This window comes from Bos grunniens, chromosome 10, assembly GCF_055505025.1.
Source record: "Bos grunniens cultivar Pamir isolate PY7600 chromosome 10, Bosgru_T2T1.0, whole genome shotgun sequence".
NCBI lineage: Eukaryota > Metazoa > Chordata > Mammalia > Artiodactyla > Bovidae > Bos > Bos grunniens.
The window spans coordinates 83,550,648-83,573,622 of record NC_141174.1 but is presented as its reverse complement, the minus strand read 5'-3'; the positions used below and the strand labels follow the sequence as shown (position 1 = coordinate 83,573,622).

The 22,975-nt window shown below is 38.4% G+C and overlaps 1 protein-coding gene across 39 annotated transcripts in view; it reads right to left on the bottom strand.

Moving 5' to 3' along the window:
- Window positions 1–844: 844 nt before the first annotated feature.
- The window catches only part of MYO9A (myosin IXA), a 257,518-nt gene continuing 235,387 nt past the window's right edge, over window positions 845–22,975 (bottom strand). For all 39 annotated transcript variants that reach the window (XM_086322710.1, XM_086322713.1, XM_086322730.1 and 36 more), the window contains 3 exons: window positions 13,477–13,679; window positions 4,350–4,492; window positions 845–3,672 (listed from right to left, as the gene is read on the bottom strand). In XM_086322710.1, the coding sequence (XP_086178836.1) occupies window positions 3,209–3,672; window positions 4,350–4,492; window positions 13,477–13,679 (810 nt within the window). In that variant the 3' untranslated portion in view covers window positions 845–3,208. The remainder of the gene's footprint in view (window positions 3,673–4,349; window positions 4,493–13,476; window positions 13,680–22,975) is intronic.

Sequence of the window (22,975 nt, the reverse complement as noted above, 5' to 3'; positions counted from 1 at the left end):
CCCTGCATCTTTGACAGTGAAAACAACCCTACTGTGATGGAAGACAGAAGTCTCCACTAACTCCCATGAGAAGGGAGGGCTCTTATATCCCACCCCCTGAATTCAGGTCCCTCTGCCTCCACAAGGCTCATATTGGGCTGTTACCTCCTTTGTATTCGCGGAAACCCAGAGTGGCAAAATAATTTAAATGGCTGGAAGTACACAGTGCATTACAAATGAAGCAAGTCACCTTCCTGAATCCTTTCTATATTTACTTCATTTTGTGTATACACACTTTGACCCTACAATTAAACTTCTCTGCTTCCATTACATTTTCCATGATAAGGGATACGTTGGCTTTAATGGGGAGAATTAAAACTCTAGGCTCTATCTGGGGCTGGGAATGTGTGGTAAGAAGAGAATGCTCTGCATTTTAGAGTATGGGCTCCAAATGAGGGGCTGCCTCCAGGCTGCCACATATGGGTTTCCTTTGAGGCATTTGAGATCAAAGAAAATGAACAAAGGAGAAGCAAATAGAAAACACACATTTGACACATACAGATGTTAAATATCTTAATTATAAGTGATTGTAATGCAGCATCAGCTGTGGTAACGTAACATGAACCACAGAGATGACCAGTTAAGATCAGAGGAGAGGACAGACAGCACTCGGTTCTAACAGTTGTTAAGTGTTATGGCTTCATCTTTTTCAGGCCAACAATGCCCATTATTCTAGAGAACAGCAGCATGCTTTCCTTCAAAGGGAGGGTCCCGCCTTTGCTCTCCATTCTTAGCATTCCATGCAGCTCCCTTTCCCCACCCCTCCATTCTGACAGCTTGTTAAATGACTAGAAATCCACAAATCTAGCAACTGAAAAACAAATATTTATTTAATGTTATCCAAATTCAGGTTTTAGGTCCCTGAGAAAAAATTATAAAGTCTCTTAACATCCATCACCTGGTTCCTATAAAGTGACCTATATGAGTAGATTTTTATTTTTAATTTTTTTTTTTAACTGCCAAAAACTTGTTTTGCAAAACAACAGCAACAAAACAAAAACTCCACAAAGATTTAGAAGGGAGACCATATGCCAAGATGTGTTTCCCAGGCCATTCCTCTAGGCCAAAGAAAACTACTCAACAGGGGTACTTGCTTTATTTTGTATGGTATTTAACCAATGTCCTGGAACAAGTGGAAAGGAGTACTCAACACGGGCTGAAAACCACCTTCCCAAGAATAATGGGAGAGACTGCGCCTGGCACAGGGACTGGGGCACCCATGCAGACACAACCATGCTGAGGGGCTGGGTTCTGCTCTAGGAGATTATCTGAAATTCAGATTTTTAAAGACCTTATTTACCTTTATTACTCCTCAAGGCAGCATGAACAAGGTGACAGATGTTTGCAGGCTATAAAATCAAACATGTTTAGTTACTAACCATCATCATTCTGGAAATTGACAAAGATTCCTTTTCCCGAGGTCATTTCTGAACCCCACCAGGGAGAGAAAAGCTGCCTGCTACCTGGAGCTGCCACTCGGGATGATATTTGTGTCTGGCCTCTGGGGCTCGACAGCAGCCACAGAGGCAGTGGCATGAGGTTCACTGTTGTGTAACAGGAGAGACTCTGCCTTATTAATGAAAGTCCTCAGGTTTCTGTAACTTCATCTCAAAGAAGTATGAAAAGGAAGAATAACCAAAATTCAGGTTACAGATGGTAAAGGCTCTTTTTTAGAACAGTGCATGTGGTAGTTAGACAAGATGCATTTAGTAACTTTAAAAAAGAAACATTTTCACATACTTATCTCAAGAAAGGGTATCATGTTTCATTTCCCATATATTATAAATAGCAAAAACAGACTTCTAATCCCACAGACACTAAGAAGCTTAAAATGCTTTTATAACTCAGGTACATGGAGACACCCAGTGGTGAGAAAAATGGTTTGACTTTTCCCTCAACCCAGGGATGTCTGGCTCTCACCACCACATCCAATGGCCCTTAATCTGTGGGAAGAAATTCTATGGGGAGGAAGGAAGCATAAAGTTAAAAGAAATATGCACACTATACATATATATATTTACAGTAAACTTCAGTAACCAGAATATTAACAAAAATAGCTTCAAGTAGTCCTTGATTTTTTTAAATCTATTTAATACTGATGGTCTGAGGAAAAAAAGATAAAAGCTAGATGGGTCAATATTAAAAACTTATCTTTTTTTCTTTTTTGGCAGCTTTCTGTAACGTTTATTCATGCAGTGCTATGTGTGAATGCTTGGGGAGAAGTGATTAAGTGGTCACATCATTTGTGTGAGCTCGTGGTGGAAACCCACCAGCAGATAAACAGGTTCATATATGGTCTTCAGTTTAATCTATACAAAGAGAAAGGCCTGGATAAATTAGAATGAAACCCTCCTGTTTAGGGATCACCATGTCTCTGGGACATTTAAAAAATATTAGAGGAACCTGATTCTAGGATCAGGGGATATAAGAACAGTATGGCTATTGAAACTTCGGCCCATGCAATACATTTGGCAGGAACTAACCAGGGGTTAAACCAGCACTGATTATTATGACATCAAACATCGCTGAAAAACAAAAGAGGTCTTCTCTTCTTCGTTGGATAACCACAGAGGTCTCAAACATGCTCTGATGGCTTGATGGAGACAACTGCTTTTTTTTTACTTTCCCCAGAATATAACATGGAGTATTTCTCAAAAATCTTAAAATAGAGGGCTTAGGCTTTTTGCTTACAAATCCTTGGAAGAAAATTATATTCTATACCAGCTCCTAACTATCCCAAAATAAACCCAAAGAATTTTGCTTTCATGGTTAAGAAAGGTTTATATGTTTTCTTCAAATGTTAGAAATCAGTGGGTCCCTCTAGCCCACAATGTCCCCCCAGTTCCACACTCACCTCTGGGAAGGGAAAAAGGGAGGGAGGAGAGGCAACTACAAAGACCTCTATAACTGACCCAAATCCCAAGGCCCTGCGCGCTCTGTTCAGCAAAGTCTCTAGCTGGATACAGCAGCCAAGGCACAGCTGGTACCATCCCTGGCAGGCTTCAAAGAAGACTTTCCGCTTTGGCAGGAGGCCCACCCGGGACTCAGCACACAAGGTCTTGGTTGTATGCTCGGGCAAGAGGCAGGACCACAATCAGGATGGATACTGTGGACCAGGTGATGAAGCCCCAAGATGAGATGTAGCCATAAGGGACACACATCTGCCAGTTCAGACCATAAACTCATTATTCCCAAAGAGAGCTAGCTGTTGGGCCGAGCTGCAGTCTGGGTCCACAGTTTTCCTGCGGCTAGACACAACTATCCCCTCTGGGGTCTCTTTGGTTTTCTGAGGTGAGTTTTTCACATTCTTTAATTTTTGTTTGCCCTTTTCAGGGTTGAAGGTTCCTCTGCTGATGAACTGAGGCTTGTCTTCTAGGGATTTGGTCTGGCCCGATGGCCCTTCCATCCCGAGGGCCTCACCAGCTGAGGAAGCTCGGTAGAAAGGAGATTTGGAATAAATCTGAAATCGTCTTCTGGTCCCATGAGAAGATGCAGTGCCAGATGAACATAAAGAAGAGACTGAAGAGTCCACTGAATCCAGTGAGTCTTGCTGCTTTTTGAGCTGCTTCCGCAACTTGCTTGAAGGTTCAGACTTGCCAGCTGCCTTCGTAGAGATAAGGGCTAAGCTTCTCTCTAATGCAAGAAAGAGACCAAAGCTGTAAATGACAGTTCTCTCTGAAGCAAATCATTGTGTGATGAAGAGGTGTCACTGCTCACACGTGAAAGTGGGTGGGCTAAGATCTGGAGGGTCCAGAGTGACCTGCTTCGGGCACAGTCACAACTCAAGAAGACCTAACCACCCATTTCTATACCATCCATATCATTTCAGAATCAACCCTGAGGAAGCTGGAGTGGGATCATGCCATTAGAAGAGGCCCACAGCCATCCCCATCATTTAAAACACTGCCACAATATGTAGTAAATACCACATCTTGCGGAGACATGGCAGGCAGTTAAAGACTTCCTTGGGTCCAGTCCCATCTCATAGTAGGGCACGGCTCCCACTACCTACTCTTAGAAAATGGTTCATGAGTCAGTAAGACAACATGAGCTATGACTGCTGGCTTTCCTCTATGGTAAATACAAGGAAACATTACATTACAAAAGAATTATGTTACACTGAAGGTTTGGTCTGATCAACAATTTATACAGAAGCTTCAGGAGGATGGGTATATTTCAGCTCCTTAGGACTTTGTCATCTTTTAATGTAAGGTCAAAGGCCTTCTTCAAAGAGACTGTCTTTGCTTGGGAACCCTTATTCCTCCTCTGCAAAACAAATCTGGAGTCTTTGGTTTAACATGTTCATTTACCTGATTTCTCAGAGATGGCACCTTCAGACTCAATATTCAAATTTTCTGAGCTATCAGCAGTCCCTATGGAGGCCTCAGACTCAAGGGTTTCATCATCAGAGGCACGTGGTTCCAGGACAAGCATCTCAAATGTTAGTTCTTCCCTGTAAGATACAATCAAGAAATCATTAACATTTGATAAGCCAACACGAAAGTAGACCTTCTGTGAATGTCAGGAATTTAGGTAGCAAAAACAGTCACATTTCTTACTGTTCCCTTCCAGGGTGGTGATAAGGACCTGTATGCCTGATGTGAAGAGCCAACTCATTGGAAAAGATGCTGGGAAAGATTGAAGGCAGAAGGAGAAGGGGATGACAGAGGATGGGATGGTTGGATGGCATCACTGACTCAATGGACATATGTTTGAGCAAACTAAGGGAGATAGTGAAGGATAGGGAAGCCTGGCTTGCTGCAGTCCACGGGATCGCAAAGAGCTGAACATGACTTAGCAACTGAACAAGTCACAGTCACAGTGAAGGTTAAAGACAGCAAAGACTGGGACCTACAATGGGGCTAAGGCTGCGGCAGGGCTTATGCTAAAGCTGTAAGATCCTTTGATGAAATGAACTCTGGGCTGCTAAGCAGGAGACTGGGATTCTAAACTCACTCATAATACATCAGGAAAGTACTTTCCTCTTTATGGACCTTAACTTTCTCATCCACAAAAACAAAGAGACTAAACTAGATAGTCTCTAGGATTCCTTCCAGCTCTTAAACTATTTTCTTAAAAAAGCTGAGAGAATTCAGCACCACCAAACCAGCTCTCCAACAAATACTAAAGGATATTCTCTAGACAGGAAACACAAAAAGGGTGTATAAATTCGACCCAAAACAATAAAGTAAATGGCAACGGGATCATACTTATCAATAATTACCTTAAACGTATATGGGTTGAATGCCCCAACCAAAAGACAAAGAATGACTGAATGGATACAAAAACAAGACCCCTACATATGTTGTCTACAAGAGACCCAGCTCAAAACAGGGGACACATACAAACTGAAAGTGAAGGGCTGGAAAAAGATTTTCCATGCAAATAGGGACCAAAAGAAAGCAGAAGTAGCAATATTCATATCAGATAAAATAGACTTTAAAACAAAGGCTGTGAAAAGAGACAAAGAAGGTCACTACATAATGATCAAAGGATCAATCCAAGAAGAAGATATAACAATTATAAATATATATGCACCCGACATAGGAGCACCGCAATATGTAAGACAAATGCTAACAAGTATGAAAGGAGAAATTAACAATAACACAATAATAGTGGGAGACTTTAATACCCCACTTACACCTATGGATAGATCAACTAAACAGAAAATTAACAAGGAAACACAAACTTTAAACGATATAATAGACCAGTTAGACCTAATTGATATCTATAGGACATTTCATCCCAAAACAACGAATTTGACCTTTTTCTCAAGCACACACGGAACCTTCTCCAGGACAGATCACATCCTGGGCCATAAGTCTAGCCTTGGTAAATTCAAAAAAACTGAAATCATTCCAAGCATCTTTTCTGACCACAATGCAGTAAGATTAGATCTCAATTACAGGAGAAAAACTAGACATACAGATGGCTAACAAACACATGAAAAGATGCTCAACATCACTCATTATCAGAGAAATGCAAATCAAAACCACTATGAGGTACCATTTCACACCAGTCAGAATGGCTGCGATCCAAAAGTCTACAAATAATAAATGCTGGAGAGGGTGTGGAGAAAAGGGAACCCTCTTACACTGTTGGTGGGAATGCAAACTAGTACAGCCACTATGGAGAAGAGTGTGGAGATTCCTTAAAAAACTGGAAATAGAACTGCCTTATGATCCAGCAATCCCACTGCTGGGCATACACACTGAGGAAACCAGAAGGGAAAGAGACACGTGTACCCCAATGTTCATCGCAGCACTGTTTATAATAGCCAGGACATGGAAGCAACCTAGATGTCCATCAGCAGAGGAATGGATAAGAAAGCTATGGTACATATACACAATGGAGTATTACTCAGCCATTAAAAAGAATACATTTGAATCAGTGCTAATGAGGTGGATGAAACTGGAGCCTATTATACAGAGTGAAGTAAGCCAGAAGGAAAAACATAAATACAGTATACTAATGCATATATATGGAATTTAGAAAGATGGTAACAATAACCTGGTGTACGGGACAGCAAAAGAGACACTGATGTATAGAACAGTCTTATGGACTCTGTGGGAGAGGGAGAGGGTGGGAAGATTTGGGAGAGTGACATTGAAACATGTAGAATATCATGTAAGAAACGAGTTGCCAGTCCAGGTTCGATGCGCAATACTGGATGCTTGGGGCTGGTGCACTGGGACGACCCAGAGGGATGGTGTGGGGAGGGAGGAGGGAGGAGGGTTCAGGATGGGGAACACATGTATGCCTGTGGCGGATTCATTTTGATATTTGGCAAAAATAATACAATTATGTAAAGTTTAAAAATAAAATAAAATTAAAAAAAAATAAAATAAAATAAAAAGCAAAAAAAAAAAAAAAAATCCAACATATGGAGGCTGAACAACACGCTGCTGAATAACCAACAAATCACAGAAGAAATCAAAAAAGAAATCAAAATTTGCATAGAAACGAATGAAAATAAAAACACAAAAACTCAAAACCTGTGGGACGCTGTAAAAGCAGTCCTAAGTGGAAAGTTCATAGCAATACAGGCATACCTCAATAAACAAGAAAAAAGTCAAATAAATAACCTAACTCTACACCTAAAGCAACTAGAAAAGGAAGAAATGAAGAACTCCAGGGTTAGTAGAAGGAAAGAAATCTTAAAAATTAGGGCAGAAATAAATGCAAAAGAAACAAAAGAGATCATAGCAAAAATCAACAAAGCCAAAAGCTGGTTCTTTGAAAGGATAAATAAAATTGACAAACCATTAGCCAGACTCATCAAGAAACAAAGGGAGAAAAATCAAATCAATAAAATTAGAAATGAAAAAGGAGAGATCACAACAGACAACACAGAAATACAAAGGATCATAAGAGACTACTATCAGCAATTATAATGCCAATAAAATGGACAACGTGGAAGAAATGGACAAATTCTTAGAAAAGTACAACTTTCCAAAACTGGACCAGGAAGAAATAGAAAATATTAACAGACCCATCACAAGCACAGAAATGGAAACTGTAATCAGAAATCTTCCAGCAAACAAAAGCCCAGGTCCAGATGGCTTCACAGCTGAATTCTACCAAAAATTTAGAGAAGAGCTAACACCTATCCTACTCAAACTCTTCCAGAAAATTGCAGAGGAAGGTAAACTTCCAAACTCATTCTATGAGGCCACCATCACCCTAATACCAAAACCTGACAAAGATGCCACAAAATAAAAAGTACAGGCCAATATCACTGATGAACATAGATGCAAAAATTCTTAACAAAATTCTAGCAATCAGAATCCAACAACACATTAAAAGATCATACACCATGACCAAGTGGGCTTCATCCCAGGGATGCAAGGATTCTTCAATATCTGCAAATCAATCAATGTAATACACCACATTAACAAATTAAAAAATAAAAACCATATGATTATCTCAATAGATGCAGAGAAAGCCTTTGACAAAATTCAACATCCATTTACGATAAAAACTCTCCAGAAAGCAGGAATAGAAGGAACATACCTCAACATAATAAAAGCTATATATGACAAACCCACAGCAAACATTATCTTTAATGGTGAAAAATTGAAAGCATTTCCTCTAAAGTCAGGAACAAGACAAGGGTGCCCACTTTCACCATTACTATTCAACATAGTTTTGGAAGTTTTGGCCACAGCAATCAAGAGCAGAAAAAGAAATAAAAGGAATCCAAATTGGAAAAGAAGAAGTAAAACTCTGTTTGCAGATGACATGATCCTCTACATAGAAAACCCTAAAGACTCCACCAGAAAATTACTAGAGCTAATCAATGAATATAGTAAAGTTGCAAGATATAAAATCAACACAGAGAAATCCCTTGCATTCCTATACACTAATAATGAGAAAATAGAAAGAGATTTTAAGGAAACAATTCCATTCACCATTGCAACGAAAAGAATAAAATACTTAGGAATATATCTACCTAAAGAAACTAAAGACCTATATATAGAAAACTATAAAACACTGGTGAAAAGAATCAAAGAGGACACTAATAGATGGAGAAATATACCATGTTCATGGATTGGAAGAATCAATATAGTGAAAATGAGTATACTACCCAAAGCAATTTATAGATTCAATGCAATCCCTGTCAAGCTACCAACGGTATTCTTCACAGAGCTAGAACAAATAATTTCACAATTTGTATGGAAATACAAAAAACCTCGAATAGCCAAAGTAATCTTGAGAAAGAAGAATGGAACTGGAGGAATCAACCTGCCTGACTTCAGGCTATACTACAAAGCAACAGTCATCAAGACAGTATGGTACTGGCACAAAGACAGAAATATAGATCAATGGAACAAAATTGAAAGCCCAGAGATAAGTCCACACACCTATGGACACCTTATCTTTGACAAAGGAGGCAAGAATATACAATGGATTAAAGACAATCTCTTTAACAAGTGGTGCTGGGAAAACTGGCCAACCACTTGTAAAAGAAGGAAACTACAACACTTTCTAACACCATACACAAAAATAAACTCAAAATGGATTAAAGATCTAAACGTAAGACCAGAAACTATAAAACTCCTAGAGGAGAACACAGGCAAAACACTCTCCAACATACATCACAGCAGGATCCTCTATGACCCACCTCCCAGAATATTGGAAATAAAAGCAAAAATAAACAAATGGGATCTAATTAAACTTAAAAGCTTCTGTACAACAAAGGAAGTTATAAGCAAGGTGAAAAGACAGCCTTCAGAATGGGAGAAAATAATAGCAAATGAAGCAACTGACAAACAACTAATCTCAAGAATATACAAGCAACTCCTACAGCTCAATTCCAGAAAAATAAATGACCCAATCAAAAAATGGGCCAAAGAACTAAACAGACATTTCTCCAAAGAAGACATACAGATGGCTAACACACACATGAAAAGATGCTCAACATCACTCATTATCAGAGAAATGCAAATCAAAGCCACTATGAGGTACCATTTCACGCCAGTCAGAATGGCTGCGATCCAAAAGTCTACAAGCAATAAATGCTGGAGAGCATGTGGAGAAAAGGGAACCCTCTTACACTGTTAGTGGGAATGCAAACTAGTACAGCCACTATGGAGAACAGTGTGGAGATTCCTTAAAAAACTGGAAACAGAACTGTCTTATGACCCAGCAATTCCACTGCTGGGCATACACACCGAGGAAACCAGAAGGGAAAGAGACACGTGTACCCCAATGTTCATCGCAGCACTGTTTATAATAGCCAGGACACGGAAGCAACCTAGATGTCTATCAGCAGATGAATGGATAAGAAAGCAGTGGTACATACACACAATGGAGTATTTCTCAGCCATTAAAAAGAATACATTTGAATCAGTGCTAATGAGGTGGATGAAATTGGAGCCTATTATACAGAGTGAAGTAAGCCAGAAAGAAAAACACCAATACAGTATACTAACGCATATATATGTAATTTACAAAGATGGTAACAATAACCCTTTTGCTGTATACGAGACAGCAAAAGAGACACTGATGTATAGAACAGTCTTTTGGACTCTGTGGGAGAGGGATAGGGTGGGATGATTTGGGAGAATGGCACTGAAACATGTATAGTATCATATATGAAACGAGTCACCAGTCCAGGTTCGATGCACGATACTGGATGCTTGGGGCTGGTGCACTGGGACGACCCAGAGGGATGGTATGGGGAAGGAGGAGGGAGGAGGGTTCAGGATGGGGAACACATGTATACCTGTGATGGATTCATTTTGATACATGGCAAAACCAATACAATATTATAAAGTTAAAAAATAAAATAAAATTTAAAAAAAATTATGACATTTTCATCCCACTTGTTTGACTAAGTATGAATAGAATGCTAGATTTCTAATTTATATTCACTCAAAGTTTTGATATAGTTCCATTTATTCTGGCATCTAGACAGTGACAGACTTTATTTTCTTGGGCTCCAAAGTCACTGTGGATGTTGAGTGCAGCCATGGAATTAAAAGATGCTTGTTCCTTGGAAGAAAAGCTATGACAATGTATTAAAAAACTAGAGACATTACTCTGTGGACAAAGGTCCATATAGTCGAAGCTATGGTTTTTCCAGTAGTCATGTATGGATGTGAGAGTTGGACCATAAAGAAAGCTGAGTGACAAAGAACTGATGTTTTTGAACTGTGGTGTTGGAGAAGACTCTTGAGAGTCCCTTGGACTGCAAGGAGATCCAATCAGTCCATTCTGAAGGAAATCCGTTCTGCATATTCATTGGAAGGACTGATGCTGAAGCTGAAACTCCAATACTTCGGCCACCTGATGTGAAGAACTGACTCATTGGAAAAGACCCTGATGCTGGGAAAGATTGAAGGCAGGAGGAGAAGGGGACGACAGAGGAGGAGAAGGGGATGACAGAGGAGGAGAAGGGGACGACAGAGGATGAGATGCTTGGATGGCATCACCAACCCAATGGACATGCGCTTGAGCAAGCTCTGGGAGATGATAAAGGACAGGGAGGCCTGGTATGCTGCAGTCCATGGGATCACAGAGTCGGACATGACTGAGCAACTGAACAACAAAGTATTACTGCTAAAAGTCTAGCAATCTTATTTTTTAGTGATTTAAAAAAAAATCTTGAATGAGGTTTGAAACTTTTAATCCAATTCTGAAAATATAAAAAAATACTGTGTTTAAGTAAACCAGAAAGAAAAACACCAATACAGTATACTGACACATATATATGGAATTTAGAAAGATGGTAACGATAACCCTATATGCAAGACAGCAAAAGAGACACAGATGTATAGAACAGTCTTTTGGACTCTGTGGTAGAAGGCGAGGGTGGGATGATTTGAGACAATAGCATTGAAACATGTATATGTGAAACAGATCGCCAGTCCGGGTTCAATGCATGAGACAGGGCGCTCAGGGGTACAACGGGATGACCCAGAGGGATGGGACGGGGAGGGAGGTGGGAGGAGGGTTCAGGATGGGGAACACATGTACACCCATGGCTGATTCATGTCAATGTATGGCAAAACCACTATAATATTGTAAAATAATTAGCCTCCAATTAAAATAAATAAATTAAAAAAAATTTTATTAGCTGCTACACACTATATCCTCTACCTTCTTTGGCCAAGGAGAGACCTCTAGATCTCCTAAATGAAATAAAACAGACTGACCTCTTCTGTCCTTTTAAACCTTTGCCATCTCCACTTCAGACTACTATTCTCAATTCCTTCTTATCAATCACTCACCTCCTCTCAGCCATGCCTCCTCATTCCCTGAAGTCTTTGGTACCTGGCTTCTAATCTTACTTTCTCACTACTGCCTGACACCACTGTGATTCATTTTAATCAATATCTTTGTTAAAAGCTCATGTCAATACCCTAACATCAAAGTTCCTTTACATCTGCAATTCCAAATAACCTTTTCTCCACTCTGTGTAGGCAATTTTCCCCAGTGGGCAGACCCTGGAGTTTGTCGATCCACTCCTCCACTCTGTCCACTGCCTCGTTATCCTTCCAAGTGTAACTCCATTTTCATCGATTCTCCTCCTTTGCAGAGCCCTCTTAGCTTCTCTTCCACTCTACCCAGCTTTAAACTGTTCATCCTTTAATACATCCAATACCTGGCTTGAGATTCATGGACAATTTTTGCAAGGATAGTCTCGCCAACAACTCACTGCTGCAATGACAACTGTCATAAGCAATGCACATTCACACCTCTGAGACTATGTTCATACATTTCCCTTTCTCTGGGACTTTCACCTTCCTGGCAAATTCCTATTCATCCTTCAATAGTTCCCACGCAATTTTCATCAAAGCTGAATTAGCTCCTCTTTTCAGATCATTTTTGTATCAAATAGCTAGCTGCTCATCAAAGTAGACCATTTTTACCTTATCATGTTCAGCACAGCTGAGCCCTAGCTGCTTTTTCAGCTTGTCCAAATTCTAGAAGCAATCCTGATAAGCAAAAAGTACTTTAAAAGACTCATAATCTCTCATGAATCAAGCTCTCAGGCCTGGGATCCTGGAACTCATGAACAAAAATCCCCTTAAAACTTGAGTCATCACTGACAACCAGTACACAGTACCTTCAGAGAGAACCACAGGATGGTCACATTATACCCAAGAAGTAGTGTTACCATCCTTGCTCCAGGGATGGCAGAGGTCACAGAGTGGTTTATCTGTCTCTCTCCCAACTGCAACCAATTTCCCTACTTGGTGTCCCAGCACCTCCAAGAGTTGCTGCCTTACCCTGACCATCCAGTTGCTGACCCCATGGTTATAATGATCTTCAGATAATAATGTTCCTTTATGGAGTTCTGACGGAGAAGGCAATGGCAACCCACTCCAGTACTCTTGCCTGGAAAATCCCATGGACGGAGGAGCCTGGTAGGCTGCAGCCATGGGGTCGCTGAGGGTCAGACACGACTGAGCAACTTCACTTTCACTTTTCACTTTCATGCATTGGAGAAGGAAATGGCAACCCACTCCAGTGTTCCTGCCTGGAGAATCCCAGGGACAGGGGAGCCTGGTGGGCTGCCATCTATGGGGTCACACAGAGTTGGACACGACTGAAGTGACTCAGCAGCAGCAGTAGCATGGAGTTCTGAATCATCTTAGCCTGGGAATCTTTATTTCTCCTTTAAAAGAAAAATTTGTCACCAAGACTGGTGACCTGTTAAGAATCTGGGCTAAGACTGACACACCCTGTCCAGTCAGCCTCTTGAGAATCTCCACTGTAGCAGCTTCAGATCTCCTAGCTCTTCAGCATCCTTCCTTGAGGTGACAACTTTCACATTGCTACCTGAGTACAGACAGCATGTCCTTGTCATCTCCACATCCCCTGTACCCTGACGTAGAGTCTGACTCACAATAAGGAAGAATAAACAGAGGACAGGAGGAAGAAAATGGAAACAGGTAACGGTTGCTCGCTTTCCTTCCAGCGACTCACTTCTCTTTCTGCAGATTCTCAATCTGCTCGGTCAGGACTCTCTCCTCCTGCTGCATAGCTGCCTGCTGCTGCTCTGTGATGTCAGTCTCCAGGGCCACCTCACTAGTCAAGGTCTCTTCCGTGACATCAGACATGGAAGGCAGCCGAACCACAGCAGGAGAGGATGGACATGGATAGTTTCCTCGACGAAGACGCCCCTTGCCCTGCAAAGAAAAATACATGTTAAAGGTAAATTGAGTGACTCCATCAGTTTTACTTGGCCCAGTTAGGATAACAAGTGTAATATTTCCATCACACCTGGTGAATGGTGGGAATAAGTGGAAACATTCTATGAGACCTAAAATATTTATAGGCTAAGTATTTCTTGCCAGAGCACTGGAAAATGGGTATGTAGGGGGGTGGGAGTGTAAGAACACACCGTGTACTGGGATGAGGTTATCTTTTTTAACTAAGGTATAGTTGTTTTACAATGTTGTATTAGTTTCTTCTGCTGTACAATGAAGTGAATCAGCTATATGTATACACATATTCCCGTTCCTCTTGAACCTCCCTCCCTCCTCCCCTCTTCTGCCCCTCTAAGTTATCACAGAGCTCCAAACTAAGCTCCCTGTGCTATAAAGCAACTTCCCCACTAGCTATTTTACACATGGTAGTATATATGTATCAATCCTAATCTTTATAATGATATGAGATTCTTCTATTAATCTAAGCTATCTCCTGCAAAACTAAATATCCTGCAAATTAAATATCCACACATGGCTATTTAAATTTTAATTAAATTAAAGTTAAATGGGATGTGGGGGAGGGATAAATTGGGAGATTGGAATTGACATATGTGTATATGACATATGTGTGTACTACTATATATAAAACAGATAACTCATAAGGACCTATTGTACAGCACAGGGAACTCTACTCAATACTCTGTGATGGCCTATATGGGAAAAAACATCTTTAAAAAGAGTGGATATATGTATAAGTGATTCACTTCACTGTACACCTGAAACTAACACAACATTGTAAATCAAGTATACTCCAATAAAACTTTTTTTAATTAAATAGAAGTAAAAATTTAGCTCTGCAATCACCCTAGCCAGATTTCAAAAGTTCAACAGCCACAGGTGGTTAGTGACTACCACAAGGAAAAGTGCAGAAATAGAGCATCTCTATCATCAAACAAAGTTCTGAGGGACAACACTGCTCTACAGGAAGACTATACAAAACAGGTCCTAAAACTCAGTTTTATTTTTTTTAAATACCATTTATATATTATAGGGTGTTAGTGAGAGATATTCTCTAAGAACAACTCAAGAAACTTCCTTCTTGAGATCAGAGGGGGAATAATCTCATTGTTTTAATTGGTTACTTGTATGTAACTTTAGCCTCTGATAATGACAATTAAACCTCCTGCTGAGAACAACTGGACCAAACATAAAAACCTAACAGATTCTTGAAGGCGCTATAGAGTTAACAAGGCAGACCAAAGAGAGGTTGGCCCAGTATTCAGGGCTAATTTATATTTAAGAGGCAGATGAGAGTCTGAACAGAGCTTCTGACAGACTACAGCAGGAGTCAGCAAAACATGGCCTTTGGGCCAAATGTGTCCTAATTGCAGATTTTGTAAATAAAGCTTTACTGAAATACTTTTCTGCTCATTAATTCATGCATTGTCTATGGCTCTTCTGCAGAATAACGGTAGCACTGATAGTTGCAGCAGCTTCCATGTTCCACAAAGCCTCAAGTATTTAGGCTATGGGCCTCTAGAGAAAATTTGCCAAGCCCCGGGGTAAGAATAATAGTCCAGACCCAGGCAAGGGTGTGAGCTGTAGTTGGGTGTTGAGTGTGGACTCCATGCATGCCTGATGCTGGGACCCCTAAGGTTTGTAAATTGAAATTATTATAGTCATTGCAGATACTGCAGGCTAGCTTCAAGTTGTCTGAATGGTTCAAAAAAACTGTAATCCCTAAAATTGGATTCAAGTAATCTCAGATTGCTAGTGTCCTAGAACGTGGCAGAAAACAATGAAAACACTGGAGGAAAGTAACACCATCTTAGGTTTCAAAATATTTTTACAAATAATTTTTAAAAATACTTTGCTCACATACAATAAAAAGTAAGCAAGCACAAAAGGAGACAAGACAATGTAAATGGAAACCAGTAAAAACAACAGAAACCCTCAATGACACCAGATATTGTGACTTTCAGAACAGACTCAAAGTAACCATGCTGAAAGACACAGAAAGACATAGCTTAACTAGTGGACTGGAATAGGTCAGAAGAAAATATAAAGAATCAAGCAGAGAAAACAAAACACATTTTTTTCTATAAAAATTCAATAAAGAAGATAAAGAGGACACAATAAAAAGATCTACCATATGCAAAAAGATTACTAGGAGAAAAGAGAGATCCTATAGGAGAAATACGAAAGAAATAATAGCAGAACATCTTTCAAAACCAATTAAAGATATCAACCTACTGACTGCAGAAAATCTTCAACCTCTAGAAAAGATAAACATTGGGTTGGCCAAAAAGTTCATTTGGGTCCTTCCATCTGATGTTATAGGAAAAGCCCAAGCGAACTTTTTGGCCAGTCCAATGAAAAGAAGTCCATATCATACCTAGAGACAGCTGCTAAAAAATAAAGGCAAAAAAAATCTAAAAAGAAGTCAGAAAAAAAAAATGTATCTGCAACAAAGAAGCAACTATTTGATTCAAGGCTTACTTTTCAACGGAAACAATGGAAGTCAGAAAACAACAAATAGTATTTTCAAAAGATGAAAGGAAAAAGTAACTGCCTGTCTAGAATTCTATACATTGCAAAAGCAGCCTTCAAGAATGAAGTTTAAATAAAGACATTTTCAGACATACTAAGATAGGAAATCTGTCACCAGCAGATCTGCACTAAAGGAAGGGCAGACAGAAAATGACCCAAAGAGAAAAGTCAAGGAGAAAGAAATGAAGCAGTTAAAACAGTAAAGATGTAAGTCTAAATGAATTTTCATAAAACATAAGAATAATATATTGCATTTAAAATACAGATAATTTAAAACATCTGCATAACAACAACAGCAATATATCAAACAATAGCTAAAGCATATTAAAGACCTTGTCCTATCTAGGAAAAAAATAAAAGCACCAACTGACTTTGATAAATCAGAGATGCCTGTTGTAATCTTTAGCTGAAAACTAAAAGAAGAGTAAAAAAGTATAAAACTTTAAAACTAAGGAAAAAATTGAATACAATATGTAGTCAAAAGAAAAAGGAAAAAAGAACAAAACAGTAAGAAAGAAACAAAACATATATCAGGTAGGAAAAATTAAAAGCACAAAATAAAACAGTAGATTTAAATCCAAATACATCAGTGATTACATTAAATTAAGTGATTAAATGCATTAGTTAAAACCTGAAGATTATCAGACTGTATTTAAAAAAAGAAAATTCAATTATAGTAAGTTTACAAGGCATGGATATAAAATATTCAAAATTCAGGAAGGCTGAAAGCAAAAAGGCAGGAGTAAAAGACATACCATGTCAACACAGAGAAAACAAGTGTATACACACAAATCAGTAAAGTAATATACCTAACCAACTTAATAAACACAAGTTATCTAATAGACATATAGAATTCATGACCTAACAACTACAGGATATTTTAAAGCACACACAGCAAAGAGAGTAATAGATTTTCTCTGAAACAGTTTATCTGACCTTTAAAGTAATTTAAAGTAAGTTTTCTGATAGTACAATTACAAAGAGAAAACTAAAAATCCCTATGTATGCAGAATTTAAGAAACACGTATCTATGCATCAAGAAGATGTGATACATATATGAAATAATGCAATTTGCAGCAACATGGATGGACCTAGAGACTATTATACTAAATGAAATAAGTCAGAAAGAGAAAAGCAAATGTCATATGACATCACTTATACATGGAATCTAAAATATGACACGAATGAACTTATCTATGAAACAGAAACAGATTCCCAGACACATAGCACAGACTTGTGGTTGCCAAGGGGGACAGTGAGGGAGAGATGGATTAGGAGTTTGGGATTAGCAGATATAAACTATTATATAAAGAATGGATAAATAACAAAGCCCTACTGTACAGCTCAGGGAACTATATTCAATATTCTGTGATAAAACAATAATGGAAAAGAATATGAGAATGATATATGTGTATAAGTGAGTCATTCTGCTGTATGGCAGAAATTAACACAACACTGTAAATCAACTATACTTGAATAAAATTTAAAAAAAGAAAAAGAAATAGACTTCTAAAATACCCATAGCCAAAGAAGAAATCACAACAGGAATTTAAAAAGTCTTTCAACTAAACAACAATATAAAAATCTGTGGGATACAGTTTAACCCTGTTGATCTTAAAAGTTATAAGCTTTATATGCATACATTAGAAAAAAAAGGTTAAAAATTAAAAAGGTAAGTACTTTAGAAAACTTTAGAAAAAAGGTATCTATTTTAGAAAACTAGGGAAAGAACAACAAAATAAACCCAATGAGAGAAAAAGGAAATAAAGAGTAAATAAACACTAGAAAAAAGAGGACCAAAGGCAAACGCAGCTCTTTGAAACAACTAATAAAGAATTTTAAATGCTGGCAAAATTGATAAGAAAGAAAGAAACCACAAATAACCAAAGGAATGAAAAAGGGGGCACTATCCAAATCTCGTAGACATGAAAAAGATAAGAGGCTACTATGAACAACTCTATGTTAATAAATCTGAAATTTTATACAAAGTGGAGAAATTTCTACAAAAGTCCAAATAACTAATACTGTCAAGGAAATAAAAAAAAAAATGTGATTAAGTTTATAAACTTAATCTATAAATAACATCTTTATAGACAGAAAACTGGAAGCTTAGATGATTTCACCAGTAAACAAGAAGAAATAAAACACAAATTCTTCCACAGAATTAAAAATAAGGACTACTCTCCTGCTCGCCACAACTAGAGAAAGAAAAGCCCACACAGCAATGAAGACCCAGCACATCCATAAATAAATAAAAATTATAAAAAAGGACTACTCTCCAACTCATTTTTAGAGGCTAGCATAAACTAGATATTAAAACATAGGACATTAAAAGGAAAGTTTATTAAGGGACAATTTTACTCAAACAAAGGTGCAAAAATTCTAAACATACTATAAATCAATATCAATAAAAATCCCAAGACAATTTTTGTGAAGCTGATTCTATAATTTATATGGCAATATATACAGAGCCAAGAATAGTCAAAACACTATTGAAGAAGGTAGAATGACTTGTTCTAGCAGGTATTTTTAGAAAGCTATACTAATTGAAATAGTGGTGTTGATAAAAAGACAGTAAAAACAGACTAGAAAGAGATCCATGAATATAAAGACCACTCCCTACATTGTATCATATACAAAAATATTTTCAGGTGGATTATACACTTAAATGTGAAAGGTGAAACAATAAAGCTTGTACACAATAATAAAGATTATCTTCATAACTTAAGATTGTACAAAAAATTCTTAAACATGACCCTAAAAATACTAGTCTAAAGAAAAAGATTGGTAAGTTAGGCTACATTAAAATTAAGAACATCCTGTTCAATGAAAGACACCTTTAATAGTGGAAGAAGAAATTACACAACGGAAGTAATCAATAAAGGGCTTATATCCAGAATCCATTAAGAACTCTTTCAAATCAGAAAAAGGCAGACAACCCCATCAGAAAAATGACCAAGAGTTGTGAACAGGTCCTCCATCAAAGAGGATATCCAAACTGCCAACATACTTACGAAAAAGTGCTTAAGCACATTAGAGTCACAATACAGAAATTTAAAATGAAACCCTAATGACACAAAATCACTGCAGATGGTGATTGCAGCAATGAAATTAAAAGACACTTACTCCTTGGAAGGAAAGTTATGACCAACCTAGACAGCATATTAAAAAGCAGAGACATTACTTTGCCGACAAAGGTTCGTCTAGTCAAGGCTGTGGTTTTTCCAGTGGTCATGTATGGATGTGAGAGTTGGACTATAAAGAAAGCTGAGCACTGAAGAACTGATGCTTTTGAACAGTGGTGTTGGAGAAGACTCTTGAGAGTCCCTTGGACTGCAAAGAGATCCAACCAGTCCATCCTAAAGATCAGTCCTGGGTGTTCATTGGAAGGACCGATGTTGAAGCTGAAATTTCAATACTTTGGCCACCTGATGTGAAGAGCTGACTCATTTGAAAAGACTCTGATGCTGGGAAAGATTGAGGGTAGGAGGAAAAGGGGACGACAGAGGATGAGATGGTTGGATGGCATCACCAACTCAATGGACGTGGGTTTGGGTGGACTCTGCGAGTTGGTGATGGACAGGGAGGCCTGGCATGCTGCGATTCATGGGGTTGCAAAGAGTCGGACACGACTGAGTGACCGAACTGAACTGAACTAAACTAATGATACACCCATTAAAATGGCTAAAATTAAAGAATCTGACAATATAAGAGCTGGGAAGGAAGTGAAGCAATTGGGAACTCTCATGCACTGCTAGTACAATACAACTCTTTTGGAAAAAAAGTTTGTCATTATGGACTCAGGATGAAAACAAATTTTACACACACATATATATATATATATCCTGTGACCCAGGATATAGTATTGCACTCCTGTATAACCCCCACAAAAATACATCCATGTCACCATCAAAATTAAATGTATCAGAATGTTCATAGAAGCATTACTCATAATTCCCCAAAATACAAGCCCAATGTCCATCAACACTAGAATAGATTAACTGTGGTATAAGCATACACTAAAATACTATTACAGTAACAAGTATGTGCTATAATGAAACACAATAATATGGACAAGTCTTACACATATAAGGTTGAGTGAAATAAATCAGATATAAAATACCTATTATATGAGTCCATTTATATAAAGCTTAAAAACAGAACTATAGTGCTCAGGGATACACACTTTAATGGGAAAACAACAAAGAAACAGAGTAAATGATTAACACAATACTCAGATTATTGCTTACTTTGGGGGGAGGGAAAGGATTATGATTGGAAAGAAAAAGATAAGAGCTTCTGGGGGTTCTATATCTTGATCTAAGGGTGGTACATGGATGCTCATAATTCATCAAGACATGTATATATGTCTCTGTCCTTTTCTATATGTGTCATATTTCTCAATAAAGCCAGTTCCTCTTCAAAGCTAGTTATGTGTGCAAAATACTACTATCTTTTGAGAAGATCTGTCTCAGAAACTGCTGAGCTAGCCCAAATGACAAGGTGAAAGTGGAGGGTAGTTCTAAAGACGTTCAGGCTCATTCTTCCAAACGTATGCCCTCTAAAACATGCAACAGGATGAAAATCAGGAGGATGACAAGATTGCTATTCCACTTTTAGTTCTGGGATCAAGAGGTGAGGAATATGTTATGAAAGCCCTCAACACAAAGGATCAAATTTCACCATATATATGGAAACACAAAAAACCTCGAATAGAGAAAGCAATCTTGAAGAAGAAAAATGGAACTGGAGAAATCAACCTTCCTGACTTCAGACTATACTACAAAGCTAGACATCAAGACAGTATGGTACTGGCACAAAGACAGAAATATAGACCAGTAGAACAAAACAGACAACCCAGAGATAAATCCACAAACCTTATCTTTGACAAAGGCAACAAAAATACACAATGGAGAAAAGACAATCTCTTTAACAAGTGGTACTAGGAAAACTGGTCAACCACCTGTAAAAGAATGAAACCAGGATACTTTCTATCACCATACACAAAAATAAACTCCAAATGGATTAAAGATCTAAATGTAAGACCAGAAAACTATAAAGCTCTTAGAAGAAAACATAGGCAGAACACTCTTTGACATAAATCACAGCAAGATCCTCTATGACCCACCTCCCAGAGTAATGGAAATGAAAACAAAAATAAACAAATGGGACCTAATTAAACTTGAAAGTTTTTGTACAACGAAGGAAACTATAAGCAAGGTAAAAAAAGGCAGCCTTCAGAATGGGAGAAAATAATAGCAAATGAAACAACTGATAAAGAATTAATCTCCAAAATATACAAGCAGCTCATGCAGATCAATACCAGATAAATGAACGATCCAATCAAAAAGTGGGCCAAAGAACTGAACAGACATTTCTCCAAAGAAGACATATGATGGCTAATGTGCTTTGTTGCTCAGTCATGTCCGACTCTTTGTGACCCCAAGGACTGTAGTCCAGCAGGCTCCTCTGTCCACAGGGTTTCTCCAGGCAAGTATACTAGTGTGGGCTGCCATGGAGTTCACTGGAGATGGCTAATAAACACATGAAAAGATGCTCAACATCACTCATCAACAGATAAATGCAAATCAAAACCACAATTAGGTACCAACTCATGCCAGTCAGAATGGCTGCCATCAAAAAGTCTACAAACAGTAAATGCTAGACAGAGTGTGGAGAAAAGGGAACCCTCTTACACCATTGGTGGGACTGCAAACTAGTACAGCCACTAAGGAGAACAGTGTGGAGATTCTTTAAAAAACTGGAAACAGAACTGCCATACGACCCAGCAATCCCGCTGCTCGGCATACGTACTGAGGAAACCAGAACTGAAAGAACATTGTATTCCAATGTTCACTGCAGTACTGTTTACAATAGCTAGGATGTGGAAGCAACCTAGATGTCCATCGGCAGACGAATGGATAAGGAAGTTGTGGTACATATACAAAATGGAATATTACTTAGCTATAAAAAAGAACGCATTTGAGTCAGTTCTAATGAGGTGGATGAAACTGGAGCCTGTTATACACAGTGAAGTATACAGAAGTATACAGAAAGAGAAACACCAATACAGTATATTAATGCATACATATGGAATTTAGAGATGGTAACAATGACCATATATACAAGATGGCAAAAGAGACACAGATGTAAAGAACAGACTTTTGGACTATGTGGGAGAAGGCGAGGGTGGGATGATTTGAGAAAATAGCATTGAAACATGTATATTACCATATGTAAAATAGATGACCAGTGCAAGTTCAATGCATGAAGCCGGGCACTCAAAGCCAGTGCACTGGGACAACCCAAAGGGATAGGGTGGGGAGGGAGGTGGGAGGGGGTGTTCAGGATGAGGGGACACATATGCACTCGTGGCTGACTCATGTCTATATATGGCAAAAACCACCACAGTATTATAAAGTAATCAGCTTCCAAAAAAAAAAAAAAATCAGTCTGCCAATTTAATGAAGGATGACCCCAGATAAGACAGCATTGTAGAATGGAGGCAGAGAATGGGGTTTTGAGTGTTAAAGTCCATTATGACTGGTCAGGATCACATTATAAACTCCAAGACATCTTCTCATTACATACGATTTTGACTATTTTAATGAAGCCAAATGAACAACTAAAACTTAATGTGATATAAAAGCCTCAGGGAGCTGGAAAAAAATCTGAGCTTATCCCTAGTATTCACTTCCCAGTATTCAATAAAACAGCTGCCTGTG